Here is a 12,276-nt window from a genome sequence, read left to right on the forward strand (position 1 = left end):
GAGACCTAAGTGACACAGTATATATAAAAAGAAAAGAAAAAAAAAACTTGCACAAATCTCCATGCGAGATCAAACAAACATATAGCATGGACCGAGACATAATCAAGTCTCGGTCGACTAATACTTGGCAAAACTGTGCAATCGTGCTCACCTCAGCTCGCTGATGCGTGCAATGGGGTGACAGAGGTTCGGAGCCCCTATACCTGTATTTTGATTGACGGAGTGCTTTCCCATTGCTTAACTTTTCGGTTCGCTGTCATTTGAACACTGGCCGAGGGATGCCAATCGTGTGGCGCATAACCTTTGCTAGGTCTTCTCATCATGACTCAAAAAGCATTATGATTACTGTAATAAACCCAGTTCAGCCAGCCAAGTAAAAGACCATCACCCGCAAGAAAAGAAAAAAAGATCATCAGGTAGCAGAGCAGAACCGCTCGTCAAATGCAAAAAAAAGAAGAAGAAAAAACGGTGCCTCGATTGGCGACCAAATCAGAAAACCGGTCACATTACACAGCTTAGACCGTGCAAAACCCCCCTCCGGGTTCCTCCCTTCACCTGAAAACCGTTGCTGGGCAAGATGAAACAAAGGAAAGCAAGCAGAGCAGGCAGTTGATGGCCTCCACCGTGACCCCCTCGCCACTTTCTGGCTTGCCGACCCGGAGGTCTTCATGTGTTTCGACATCCCGCGGTGGCCTGCAAGGAGCGGCGGCGGGGGGGCAGCCTCGATCTTCCATGTTTTTTCTCCGGGGAACAGGCTGCAACCAATGCAGAGTTTTCAGGGTCACTTGTCAAAGCAATCCGTGCTCTGTCCGTCTGGATTTTATCTCAACCATGTATGTATGTGTCGTGTCGTGTGTGTACCTGTGATCTCTGGCTGTGCAGCAAGTAATTCTTGTAGTGGCTACATCAACAGCTTGGCAGCATAAGTAAATCCAGGGGCTCAAGCAAAACACCTCTGACAGGAACCATGCGGCGCCGGTCACAGACACGCAACCCGGGATCCGATGCCTTGAGTGTGGGATACATACTGAAGAATCACAGACTGATACAAGTTATACATACATACATTTATATCATAATAAAAAGAGGGTGAGATTGGGTAACAAAGAGAGTGCAGGGTAGATAGAACTACCTGTTGGCTGCTGCATGCATATCCTGACCTGAATGTGAGTAGAGTCACGCATGAACCATTGAAGCTTTATACATCCTGAGTTCATCACGACACGTTGGCTTCTTTCTCGGCGACGTATCCTGCTGACACGATCTGCAAAGCTGTGCCTCCGACAAGCCATGCTGTGAGCTCCGGTTGCTGCTCGAGGTGTTTGAGGGGGGATGTGCTTCCGTCCCTTGTCTCGGCACCGTACACGAATGGAAGCCGCAGGGTAAGAAAGCTCTCGGGTGGAAGGAGAACTCGGCATCCAAGGCTGAACGACCCTTGTTGATCACTGTCAGATACATTTGATGGCAGGCATGACCTCTGATGCCCAAAAGGAAAAACAAGGAATCCATTAGTAATAAATATGATAATGCACGAGGTATATTACTACGATTTACTTAATTTATTTGCTCAACATTAAAGTGTTGAGAGGATAACATATGTATTGTTGATTGATTGTACTCACCTCAAACTGCACGAGTGGGCAGCTAGCCAACAGGACAGGGAAATCAGGCGTCACCTGCGCCGGAAAGCAACATCAGTGGAATGACATAAAAGATCAGTTATATAGATACTGCAATGTTAAGCAGGGAGTGCTTAAAGATCAGTATTAGAAATAAAATTTTAACATCCATCAATCTATGTTCCCAATGTAAATCATATAAATGCTGATAAAAGAACTGTAGCTTGAAAAAATAAACTTACGATAAAAATCCGTTGAAGTTGTGACACAGCACCAGCAGCCTTTACATCTTGATGCCCCTTCCCGTCTGAGCTCTTGCAATGTGGGCAGTGCATATATATCGGCAGATTTCTGTTCAAAAGTGAATATGCTTCTCCACCATCATCAGCTGTAATGTATTGAAGAGAATGTTCTCCCTTTCTGACAGTATGTGCATCTGACAGAATATGAGCAGACCGCAAGGTCTCTCCGTCAACGCCGGGCTGAAGCAATTGCTGCCTGCTATTTCTCCCTGATGATTCCATTGGCCTATTGGATTTCCGGCCATTGTTCCCATTTCCAGTAGTTGCTGCCGACTTAGATGCATTTGGGGGCAACTTTTGTGAACTGTGCTTACTTTCTGCTTCATTGTTTTGATAAGATCTTTCATAATCAATCTCCTTGAGATACTTCTCTGACAGTAAGAAACGGTGACCGTACGAGCACTCATGCTCAAATCCCACATATACTACAAACTGTTGTACGGTTTGAGCAGCTTCTTTAGTCTCATTTCCAACAGTAACTGGCACCATGTTGCTCCCGATCTGTAGAAAGGGCTTCCCATCAGCAGTTTCACTACTCATATTTTTGCTCACCTTCTCAGATTCATTTTCAGCTACAGGTCCTTGACTGAGAGCTGCATTGGTTCGGCCATTAGTCTGTTCCGCTACGCTCACTTGCCGTTCATCTTTTCGGCTAGCAGGCTTTGGTGGTCTCTTCAGCTGGAGAGCAGGAAACTCAGAATCTTTAGTTGTGCTGCCAGCAACAACTTCAGCAAAAGGCTTTTTCATAGTAAAATTTGGATGACCTTTACCAAAACTAATAGCTGAGTTGTTCGTTGATTGCACTTCAGGTTGTTTTCTGGGATTTTCAAGCTTCGCAGATCTAATTTCTGGTGCGACTTGGTTTGTAATGGGCTTTACTTCTCTGGAAACAGCAGGTGGAATCTGGGGGTTCACATTAGATGTCATGGAGGAAGATTTAGTGGCAGCATGGGTGCCATTTTTTCCTTGTCCTTTGCCAAGAGATATTGTCCACTTCAAAAGATACTTGTCCTTTGAGCAAAAACCAGCTTGGAGCAACCCTTTCGTTGGCTTGTAATACCTTGCTCCTCCAAGGCGCACCAAACGCCAAGAGGATGCCGGAAATGAACTAGCATCAACCCCCCTCGGTAGCACAAGGGTGGGTAGTAGGTCTTCACAATTGGAGAAGCAGTTAAATGATACATTGGCTGTCTCAAAGTCAAAAGGATCATCTCTAAGGCGACGTGACCGTCCACAGGCACATGCATGGAGGAAGACGTAACCACTAGAATGCTGTTCGACAGCATCTGATGAAGATAATTTACCATGACGCTGGTGCTTGCATGGCCTGCCAGTAAGGCTGACAGCATCGCATTGCTGCCTTCCAGCTTCCCAGATTGTCTTGCAGTCATCTTCTAGCTTCTTGGAGAATACCTTGACAGCCGGTCCTTTGACTGTTGAGTGAAAGGATCGCAATGCTTTCTGTAGCTGCATTTCATGCACGCTAGTTGGGTAAAAGTCAGGCAAGTCTTTCAAGTACACCTCCTTAGCAACTGGAAGCACCTTTTGGCACCACGATGAGGAAAATTTCATGTTAAGCCCCTTGTTGCTTTCCAAGCAAGATAAAGCAGTTTCAATAGCACTAGATTGCTCATTCTTCAAACTAGAACTTGTATGAGTAGATGATCCCCTCATACTTTCGGAATTATCGATCCCATCTTTTGCACTAATCAGTTCAGAAAGAATAGATGTACTAACAGAGAACCATTTATCAAAACTAGGAAGATCAGGAACACTAACTGGCTTCCCAGATGATGCGGACGCAGCTGCTGCAGCTGCTGCCGCAGCCACCATACCAACACCAGCAACAGAGCCAGCAGGCGCATTGCCTGAATACCCGCCTTTCCCTCTCAGTCCGTCGGACTGCCGAAATATAAAATCCTTGATCAACTGAACATCTTCGTGGTTTGCACATTGGCAGTTATTTTCTAATGAAGCGACATCCAACGATGACTTGGAGCTGAAAGAATCTTCAAACAGTCCTGCGATGATATCCAGTGGCTCCTGTTTCTTATTAATTGAGCGGTCCAACAGGGCAACAACTCTGGATGGATCAAGTGAGAACAAAGGAAGATGGCTCACGTTACCAGCACCCCTTGGACCATTATGCCCTGACGACTCCAGACCGGTTAGTGTCCGGCACCTCTTCAGCAAGAACCGGATCTGACCTTCCAGAGACAAATGCAGCTTCTTAGTGAAACTACCCTCAGATTTGCTGGGTGGTCGGGCGAGCATTACCACTGAGCCAGAACCTTTTGAAGTGCCAGAAGCCTGATTTGATGAAGATGTCTCCCCCATATCATCCACACTTGTTGCAACACTTGGACCATCAATGATATCATCCTCAAAGACAAAGAGGACAACAGGGATGCATTGGCCTGGCAACACAGAAGCATGCGAACCGGTTCCTGACATCAACGAGATGGCTGAGGGTTGGCGTCCCGAGTGACCTCCACGGCGTGCCGGAGGGGAGATCGATGAAGCCCTGCGGGTAGGCCGAGTCGGGGTGCCAGAAGGGGTGGCTTTGGATGGTGTCCCCGGTGTGCCAGAAGGGGCAGCTTTGGATGGTGTTCCCGGTGCTACTAGTGATCTCACAAATGGTGCAAAAGCATGCTTCGAAGATTGCAGCAGCCTAAAATTCTTCAAGATCTGCGTGTCGAACCGGAAGCCTTCTTGGAGAAATACTATTACATGGCATACCTAGAATTTCCCAAAAAAAATAAAAAACACATATCAGAATCAACCTTCAAATAAGTGAATATTAAACTTCGGTTAGTCACCTCTGTTTCCAAAGCTATTTTTCGTTACACTGGTGAATGAAACAAACAGAATAATAATAAGGGAATTATCACACTGAAGTCTATTATCTTTATGATCAGCACTAAATCTTAGGTGCCATTACATGTAAGCAAGAAAAACTGTTGGAAGTGTAGCTCTAAGATGCCAGCTCTACATAGACCAAAGTAAGTCCCTAGCTATGATTACCAAAGCTACTAGTAATTGTGACTCTGCCATGTGTGGACCACAGGAATTTCCATGAGCTTAGCCTACATCTGTGAACATATCAGCTCCCCCATACTCAAGTCAAGATGATGCAGTGTGATGCCAGGGAAATATCGCTAACCCTTCCCACCTTAGCACCAAATTTCCAAAACCAGGTAGTAGAATTTTGCAAATCAACACCCACTTCATGTTCAAGTGCAAATGAGGATGAGAAAACAGTGCTATTTGCAACTAATCACTTGAACTTGTAGCAGTCATCATAAGAATTGTAACACCCAGTCTAAAAGACTATGTACTCAACTACCCACAATGGCCAGATGTGAAAGCAGCAAGCATAAGAAATAATATATACAGTCTGAACTCTGAATACAGCATATCAAAATTATGCCCCCATTTTCTTCTCAAGTTTCGCTATTTGCATCAGTAGCTAGCAAGCAACCATGAGAAATTATTGCGAGAGCGAGTCTGATGTGATGAAGACAGCATCGCACAATAGTTTCCATCCATGGCTGAATCAGGCAGGCACAAAATCTGAGGGCTTCAGAGTTAAGAGTAGCAGCATCTGCTGAGCTTAATAATAATCCATCCATGGCTGAATCACAGTGAGGGGCAGCACTCACCGAGAACATGAAGAGCATCTCCGGGAGGCCGCCGGTGCTCCCGCCGCCCGGCTCCCGCGGCGGGGGCGGGGGCGGGGGCGGGGAGGCGAGGTGGAGGAAGACCATCCTCCTGTCCGCGTCGCGGTGGTACCTGACGCCCCCGGCGAGGGTCCTGGCCGAGCCGCCGGGGGAGAACACGGGGGCGTCGAGGATCCGGTCCGCGAGTCGCGCGGCGGCGCCCCCCGCGCCGCCCACGAAGCCGACGACGACCACGCCGCCGTCGTGCGGCGGCGAGGCGGCGGCCGCGGCCGGGGAGGGGGCGGAGGCGGGGGGAGGCGCGCGGGAGAGGACCCGCACGGCGGAGGAGGGGGACGCCTGAGGCGGCGACGGCGACGGCGGCGGCCGCGGCTCCATCGCCGGCGGCGGTCGCGACGCGCGAGGAAGCCCAAGTAGTTCCCGGGGAGTCGTTCGCTTTGGTGTTTGGTCGCTCTTCGGGTCTGCGACATAAATAAATAAAAACTTTCATTTACTTCAGCCAAAAAAAACTAAATCTATGTGGGTTAAAAGAAATCCATGTGATGTTAGAAATATTAATACTAGTAATAAAATCCATGTGCTAATCCAAAATCGAGGCATGAATGTGCTACCTCTGCAAGTTGTGTTCTTCTTCAGATTTGATGTTCTAGGGTTACTTGATGGAGCCGCGGCGAGATCGGCGCATCGATCGATCGTGCTTGGCATAAGCTCAATTGAGGCGTAGTGTTGCATGCGGCGGTGTCGGCGTGGCACCGGACGTGTCCAGGAGGTGTCTCGGGTGAAAAATAGGCATCAGAGAATGAAAGAAAAAGGTGGAGTGGAATTTTTCATAGCATTTTCTTTTTAGTGGGGTTCTATTTGCCTTGGCTTCGACAGAAGATACTACCATAAGCATGCGCGATTGTTTAGAGCTAATTTAAATAGCATTTATTATCTATATTCTTGCGAAAGGGAATTCATTTCCCCTCCTTCGAGTTTGGGTGGTAACCCTTCCAAGCGCATCGCCATTTTCATCTTTTTTTTTCCTGAGTCCATCGCCATTTCCATCTATTCTCCCACCACTAACATGGGTGCCCCACATTGGCGTCGTATATGGGCCTTGTCTCGCATAGGATGCTCCAGCCCAACTATGGGCGCATATAACAGCACTACATCTTCCCTTCATCTCTCTTTTTTCGAGTTGATCTTCTCTTCAGCTCTACACGCACCAGCAAGAGCTATGTCTCGCCTATTGAGAGACCGAGTACGTTGGGAACCTTCCGTCCAGATTTTGGAAGGTTTGACATTTTTTTTTGTTTTCTTTTCCATGTTCCTTTTGTACATGTTTAATCGGGGTTTTCTTTTTTATTTTCACTTTTTCCTTTTTCCATCTTTCTTTCTTTTTCTACTTTCAATTACAGAACAACTTTTTAAATACATGTTGGACATTTTTCGCATACACGCTGTGTATTTTTCAAATACATGTCAAATATTTATATGAATAGATGTTGAACATTTTTCAGTGCGGATAAAAAAATTCATATACATGTTGAACTTTTTTAATACATATCAACCATTTGTTAAATACATAATGAACTTTTTTTAAACTCACATTGAACTTTTTTCATAAAATTCATGAACATTATTTTAAACTTGCGAACATTTCTTAATCGTTTATGAACATTTTCTAATGGCACAAACAATTTTTATATGTTATTAACATTTTTTTTAAAAGGGCTACAGTATGCTCTGTGTCCGCAGCGACACCGATGCCTACTCCTTGCCCGGACCAGCAGGCACTTGTCGCCGCTAGAGACGACATGTTCTTCTCCATGCCCCTCTATCCACCAGGAGCAGGAGAGCCTCTAGTCCCAGACTGGCAATGAGCTTCTCCCAATTTGGCTCGTCCTCGTCGCTGCTGTTGCCACTATCGTTAGGCCCGTCGTCGTCAGTGGAGCAAAGGTCAAATACTGGTCTTCCCCAACTTGTAGAGTTTGAACTGTCGGCGCTCCTCATCTACACACTCGGGATACATGCGGTGGAGCTACGCCATGTACTCCTTGTCAACGTACTCCGCCTCGAGGCGCTCGCGGGCCTCCGGGTTCTCCCGCAACTCGTGTGGGGAGGCCACCCGGGGGTTGATGGGGCCCAAATCCAGCACGGGGGCTCCAAAGGGAAAGTTGAGTTGTGCCCCCATAGTTGCGCCGTCGTGTCATGGAGGCGCACCAAGGATGTCATACGCCTGTGATGTCAGCACTGTAGACTGGTAGGAGCCGATTCATATGCCGCGATGGTTTCGCGGTCCATGATCTCAGCCACCCATGTCCCCCACGACCATTGCCGCATGCCAAGGTACCTCCTCCGCGGCGCCGGCAGCAGTGTCAAGTCAGGGAACCAAGAGGAGGACGCGTCACCGTGGGAGGAACCGCTTCGACCTCAGGCTCGGGATGGCTGTGCGTGACAGCATGGATCAACCCTTCTTATCGGCAGGGGGACCTGCATCGCTGGATCCGGCCATGTGGGCGAAGGGGAGGCGCCAAAGTGGATGCGGGGGTGTGACGGTGGGGATGCGGGGTGCTTAGGTGACAGGGAATGGATGAGGTCGAGCGGTGGATGGGGGGAATTTTTACATCAACAGCGGGCGACTGAGTATATTTGAGAGTCGGGCCGGCCAGGGAGTAAATTTTTTTACTCCTCTAACGCGTATAGCAGATTGATTATGTGTGGTTTAGAGCAGCAAAACCGGAATTTTACGCCTCTAATACCTTGGTCAGGGATGCTCTTACATGATAACTCATGTTCATAATATTAGTATGGAATTGCATGTTTTTTTTGCTCATGGCTCCAAGTTACCAAGTACTTGTCTGTGGATAACTTAACTGAATGGTAAAGAGAATAGCCATACCCTTCATCTTGTGTCTATTCGTTTATATTTTCAGGTGTATTATTTTTCTTTTTGTGATTTTTTCGGGTGTACTCCACCATAGTCTCAACAAAATGTATGCTTCTACAACTTGTTGCTCCCTCGGTCCCTCTTGCACTCGATCACATTGACTCATAACATATGTATAAAAAAATTATGTATCCATCACACTAGCAAAATAGAAAGAGAACAATATTTCCATTCATGCTAATCGTCTTATTCTCAAATATATTATTTCTGGCACTCGTGGATTTAAAATAACTCAAGGCCATTTTTGAAGTTAGAACTATTAGAAGTCTGATTGTTTGAATGATGAAAACACGATAGAAAGATGTATCTAAATGAAACAGTGATAATGGTTCTGTTTGGCATAGGTCGATGCGGACTTCGTGGAGGCTGTTGCAGTGTGTGCCTCGCCGATGGGGGTTTGCGGTGAAGTCGGAGTCGCTGGCTCGCGGAGGAGTGATGACGATGACACCTGTAGTCCGCCTCGATGGTGCTCCTCTCTCGGCAGCTTGTGTGGATAGCCAGGTTGTACCCCCTCATGGGTTGTAGCGGTTTTCGCCCGGTTTTCCGTAATTAACCGGGTAATTCTCTTCTTCTTTATTAAAGTTTTTGCCTCCGTTTCGAAGGAAAAAAAAACAGTTAATGGTTGTGACCTTTTATTATCTGTTGGGGTCTGGATTGTGCCGAAGCTGTCATACATGTAATTACACACATCATGATATGAATGCATCTCACAAAAAAAATGTCACACACACCACTACTGGGTAAAGTCATGACGCCAATCACAAAATAATCATGTGCATGCAGGAAATGAATCAACTCATTTAACTCTACGATTTGTTCATCATGGGTCGTCATCGTTGAGGAGAGACCTGGCTGAACACTTGCTTCTGTATCCTGGTGCTATTCCCTTGCTTTGCATTTTCATCTGCAAGGAGAACGTCATCTATCCAGGAGACAATGCTGTAGGCCAAACTTTCGAGCACCCTTGAGTAGCTTTCAAGTATTGCCTGTCCAATGTCCTGTGGGCCAGAGGGGAAAATGAAGATTCAAAAAGGTTAGCTATATATATGATGTATAATGTCTCTTTTTTTTCGTCAAAGAGATCATTTCTGGTATCTTGAAGAGATGCATTTGCTAAAGCAGTTTCTGATAATTCTGTGTGCACGACATTTGGGAGAGATCTTCATCGTATAGATATGGGCAAGATATGCACACACTAACTAGTTTAACAGTGAATAGTTCTGTTGATAGGGCATTTATGAATAATTACCTTATTGTAGTGAATCTTGCTTGTGTCGAGGGTGGTCTGTGAGAGGCCTGGAAACCTTTGTTTCAGGCACAGCAGCAGGCTCCTGGCCCTGCTTGCCAGGATCAAGTTCTTGTCGCCGTCGGCATTGAGCTCGGTGACATTCTCCCATTTGGTCACCACGTGGGTGATGCTGGCCTTCCTTCTCCACACGTACATGGCAGCCTCGACACGGTCGGCGACCTCGAGCGCCTCGTGCTCGGAGCTCAAGTTGAGGAAGTCGAGGAGGTGGTCCGGCGAGAACTGGTCCCCCGAGGACATGTACCGGTATATGGCGTCGCCTGTCCCGACTTTCCCGGTCTGTTGTTTGAGCAACATAAATTCATGATCTATCAGAGAGGGGGAAACTGATTTTGTTTTGACAAACTAGCTACATGGAGACTCTATTTTTGAAAAGGAGGATACACCCCCGGCCTCTGCATCTGGTTGATGCATGCGGATGCTTGATCTCTATGGATCAGATTCCTCAACTGTCCATACCTTGGGAAGCGTGTCTATGAATGAGGATGGGATTTGCATTTCGGAGAGGATGGCGTTGTTGATCTCCATGGCCATCTTGTGGATCTGGCTGGCCTGGTCCCTCTTGTGCTGCAGCTCACGGTGGAGAGAGTCGGAGAGGCCGGATTCCGGCACGCATGGCTCGGGCAACCACCACTTGTCCTCGTTGCGCTTGAACGACGACGGCTTCTTGGTTTCGCTCAAGGACTGCTTCCTCTGGTCCGCGTACCAGAACTCCGCCTTGTCAAAGCTGTCCAATATACCCTGCAAGCAAGTTGCAGATTCAGTCAAGCTGATTGGCATCTCCACACAGGATAGGAGTGTCTGAAGGAGACTTTACAAGGAGCATGGTTTCTAGCTTCTCGAGCGCGGGGAGGTTCATCAGAATGTCTGATCGTGGTGAGGTTGCCATCACCTGCACACACAAATATGTTTGTTAGTAATTAAGCAGAAAGCTTGAACTTAATAATTATCAGGAAGGATGCATGTGTGATGGATGTTGGCATGGGTTACATCGTGTGTGCTTCCGTCGGGCCTGGCCTGGACCGTCGGTGCGAACTCGACGATGTACTCGCAGATGGAGAGGAGGCAGTCCATCTCCCGGTTCCACATCGATCTCTTCTCGGGAGGCAGTGACTGCAACCTGTGGCAGGTCCCGAACACAGTGGCTGCATGCATGGATGCATCAGGAGTTCAGGGCCAAGTTCGTTCATTCAACAGGGAGAAAGAACTTGTTTCATCTGCAATTAGTTCCAAGATAGCTAGCACTAGGTACGTAGGTATGCACGTACCGTATAGGTTGGTGATGGCGTTGGAGATGGCGACGGCGGTGCAGACGCCCTTGCCGCCGCCGGACATGTCCTCCCCGAGGAGCAGCTTGGTGTACTTCTCCTTCATCAGCTCCATCTCTGAGCAGCACAACACCCATCAGCCAGGCCAGGATGCATGAGCTAATAAGAGAAAAAACAGATTCCGGCGATCCATGCATGCATACCTTCGTCTTCCACGGACCTCTCGTCGACGGCCTGCTGCAGCTTCTTCATGCTGAGCTTGCTCATCGCCTGCGAGAGGCGCGATGGCGCCGCGGTCACCTTGAAGGACGCCGTGCGGCTCATGGAACCGCCGCGCCGTCGCGGCGAGGAGTGCTCCTGCTCGTGCTCGTGCTCGCCGGCGCCTCTCTCGGGGGAGAAGGAGGCGACGCGGAAGAGCGGGCGCGCGTAGTCGCGGTCGTAGCTGTACTGGCTGTGGAAGCCCGGGAAGGCCGAGCTGTCGCCCATTGCCGCCGCTGCTGCTGCGTGTAGGTTTGAGGCTTGGCAACTGCAAGAAGGCGGCGTAGGCTGGGCCGCTGGTTCAAACTTGTAAGCCAAGTCAGATAGATCCTCCCCACAGCTGGGCCAGCTACGTGCTCCACATGAAGAAGAATTGGTGCGGCATACTCATTTTTTTTTCGGTTGGTGGTGTGCATGATCATGGCTGGCACCAAGTGTGTATGGCCGCCAGTTGAAAAATGGAAAATAATTATGTATGTGACGGCTACGAAATGGTGGCCACGTACGTAGGATCGGTGTGTCTTAATTAGTATGTGTACACCGGAACGGAGCATAGAATTTGAGAGGGGAGAAGGTGGGAGGCGACTAATTGATCAAGTTGACAGCAGAAGCAGACGCAGGACGTGAGAGATCCGAGAGAAGGCTCTTTGATGTGACTTGGGCCGCGTTGGGCTCGGGCCAGGGCCAGTCCGTCGGGCCGCTGGATGTCGTGGACACACCCGCCATGGACGCCGTCGTCGACCTCTAGCGCGGCGCACGCCGACCGCCGTGGTCCAGCAGCGTGCCAGGTGGCCGCGGCCGAGTCGGGAGAGCTCCGTCCATGTTGGGCAGAGAGACGAGGGGGCATCTAAGTCCTATGTCATTGATTTTATTTTATTTTTTAACACAAAATTACCCATTTTCTGGAGTCAAGG

General features: G+C 48.4%; 2 protein-coding genes across 4 annotated transcripts; both read right to left on the minus strand.

The window, feature by feature from the left end:
- Positions 1-322: 322 nt before the first annotated feature.
- On the minus strand, positions 323-6,021 carry LOC123139977 (uncharacterized). 3 transcript variants are annotated; one of them, XM_044559701.1, is made up of 6 exons: positions 5,584-6,021; positions 1,862-4,660; positions 1,623-1,676; positions 1,161-1,477; positions 862-1,027; positions 323-755 (listed from the first exon to the last, which is right to left on the minus strand). In XM_044559701.1, the coding sequence occupies exons 1-4, from the start codon at positions 5,974-5,976 to the stop codon at positions 1,217-1,219; spliced, it is 3,507 nt and encodes a 1,168-aa protein (XP_044415636.1). In that variant the 5' UTR covers positions 5,977-6,021; the 3' UTR covers positions 323-755; positions 862-1,027; positions 1,161-1,216. The 3 variants fall into 3 exon arrangements, with proteins under 3 accessions (XP_044415636.1, XP_044415635.1, XP_044415634.1); XM_044559700.1 differs by having other exon boundaries at positions 862-1,042; positions 1,133-1,477; XM_044559699.1 differs by having other exon boundaries at positions 1,133-1,477; positions 5,584-6,020.
- A 3,117-nt stretch (positions 6,022-9,138) lies between these two features.
- LOC123135172 (rop guanine nucleotide exchange factor 3) lies at positions 9,139-11,620 on the minus strand. Its single transcript, XM_044554262.1, has 7 exons — positions 11,308-11,620; positions 11,105-11,221; positions 10,827-10,981; positions 10,654-10,728; positions 10,296-10,577; positions 9,780-10,115; positions 9,139-9,528 (listed from the first exon to the last, which is right to left on the minus strand). The coding sequence occupies exons 1-7, from the start codon at positions 11,588-11,590 to the stop codon at positions 9,361-9,363; spliced, it is 1,416 nt and encodes a 471-aa protein (XP_044410197.1). The 5' UTR covers positions 11,591-11,620; the 3' UTR covers positions 9,139-9,360.
- Positions 11,621-12,276: the final 656 nt, after the last annotated feature.

The sequence above is a fragment of the Triticum aestivum genome, chromosome 6B, assembly GCF_018294505.1.
Source record: "Triticum aestivum cultivar Chinese Spring chromosome 6B, IWGSC CS RefSeq v2.1, whole genome shotgun sequence".
Taxonomy (NCBI): Eukaryota; Viridiplantae; Streptophyta; class Magnoliopsida; order Poales; family Poaceae; genus Triticum; species Triticum aestivum.

What these genes read in the sequence shown, in the direction of transcription:
- LOC123139977 (XM_044559701.1), bottom strand. Translation starts at nt 5,976, where the DNA reads ATGGAGCCGCGGCCGCCGCCGTCGCCGTCGCCGCCTCAGGCGTCCCCC. An exon ending in AGATGCTCTTCATGTTCTCG is followed by an intron (nt 4,661 to 5,583) that starts GTGAGTGCTGCC and finishes GGGAAATTCTAG; the next exon opens with GTATGCCATGTAATAGTATT. An exon ending in GCCCACTCGTGCAGTTTGAG is followed by an intron (nt 1,478 to 1,622) that starts GTGAGTACAATC and finishes TTTGGGCATCAG; the next exon opens with AGGTCATGCCTGCCATCAAA.
- LOC123135172 (XM_044554262.1), bottom strand. Translation starts at nt 11,590, where the DNA reads ATGGGCGACAGCTCGGCCTTCCCGGGCTTCCACAGCCAGTACAGCTAC. An exon ending in CGCCATCACCAACCTATACG is followed by an intron (nt 10,982 to 11,104) that starts GTACGTGCATAC and finishes CCATGCATGCAG; the next exon opens with CCACTGTGTTCGGGACCTGC. An exon ending in CCGACGGAAGCACACACGAT is followed by an intron (nt 10,729 to 10,826) that starts GTAACCCATGCC and finishes TTGTGTGTGCAG; the next exon opens with GTGATGGCAACCTCACCACG.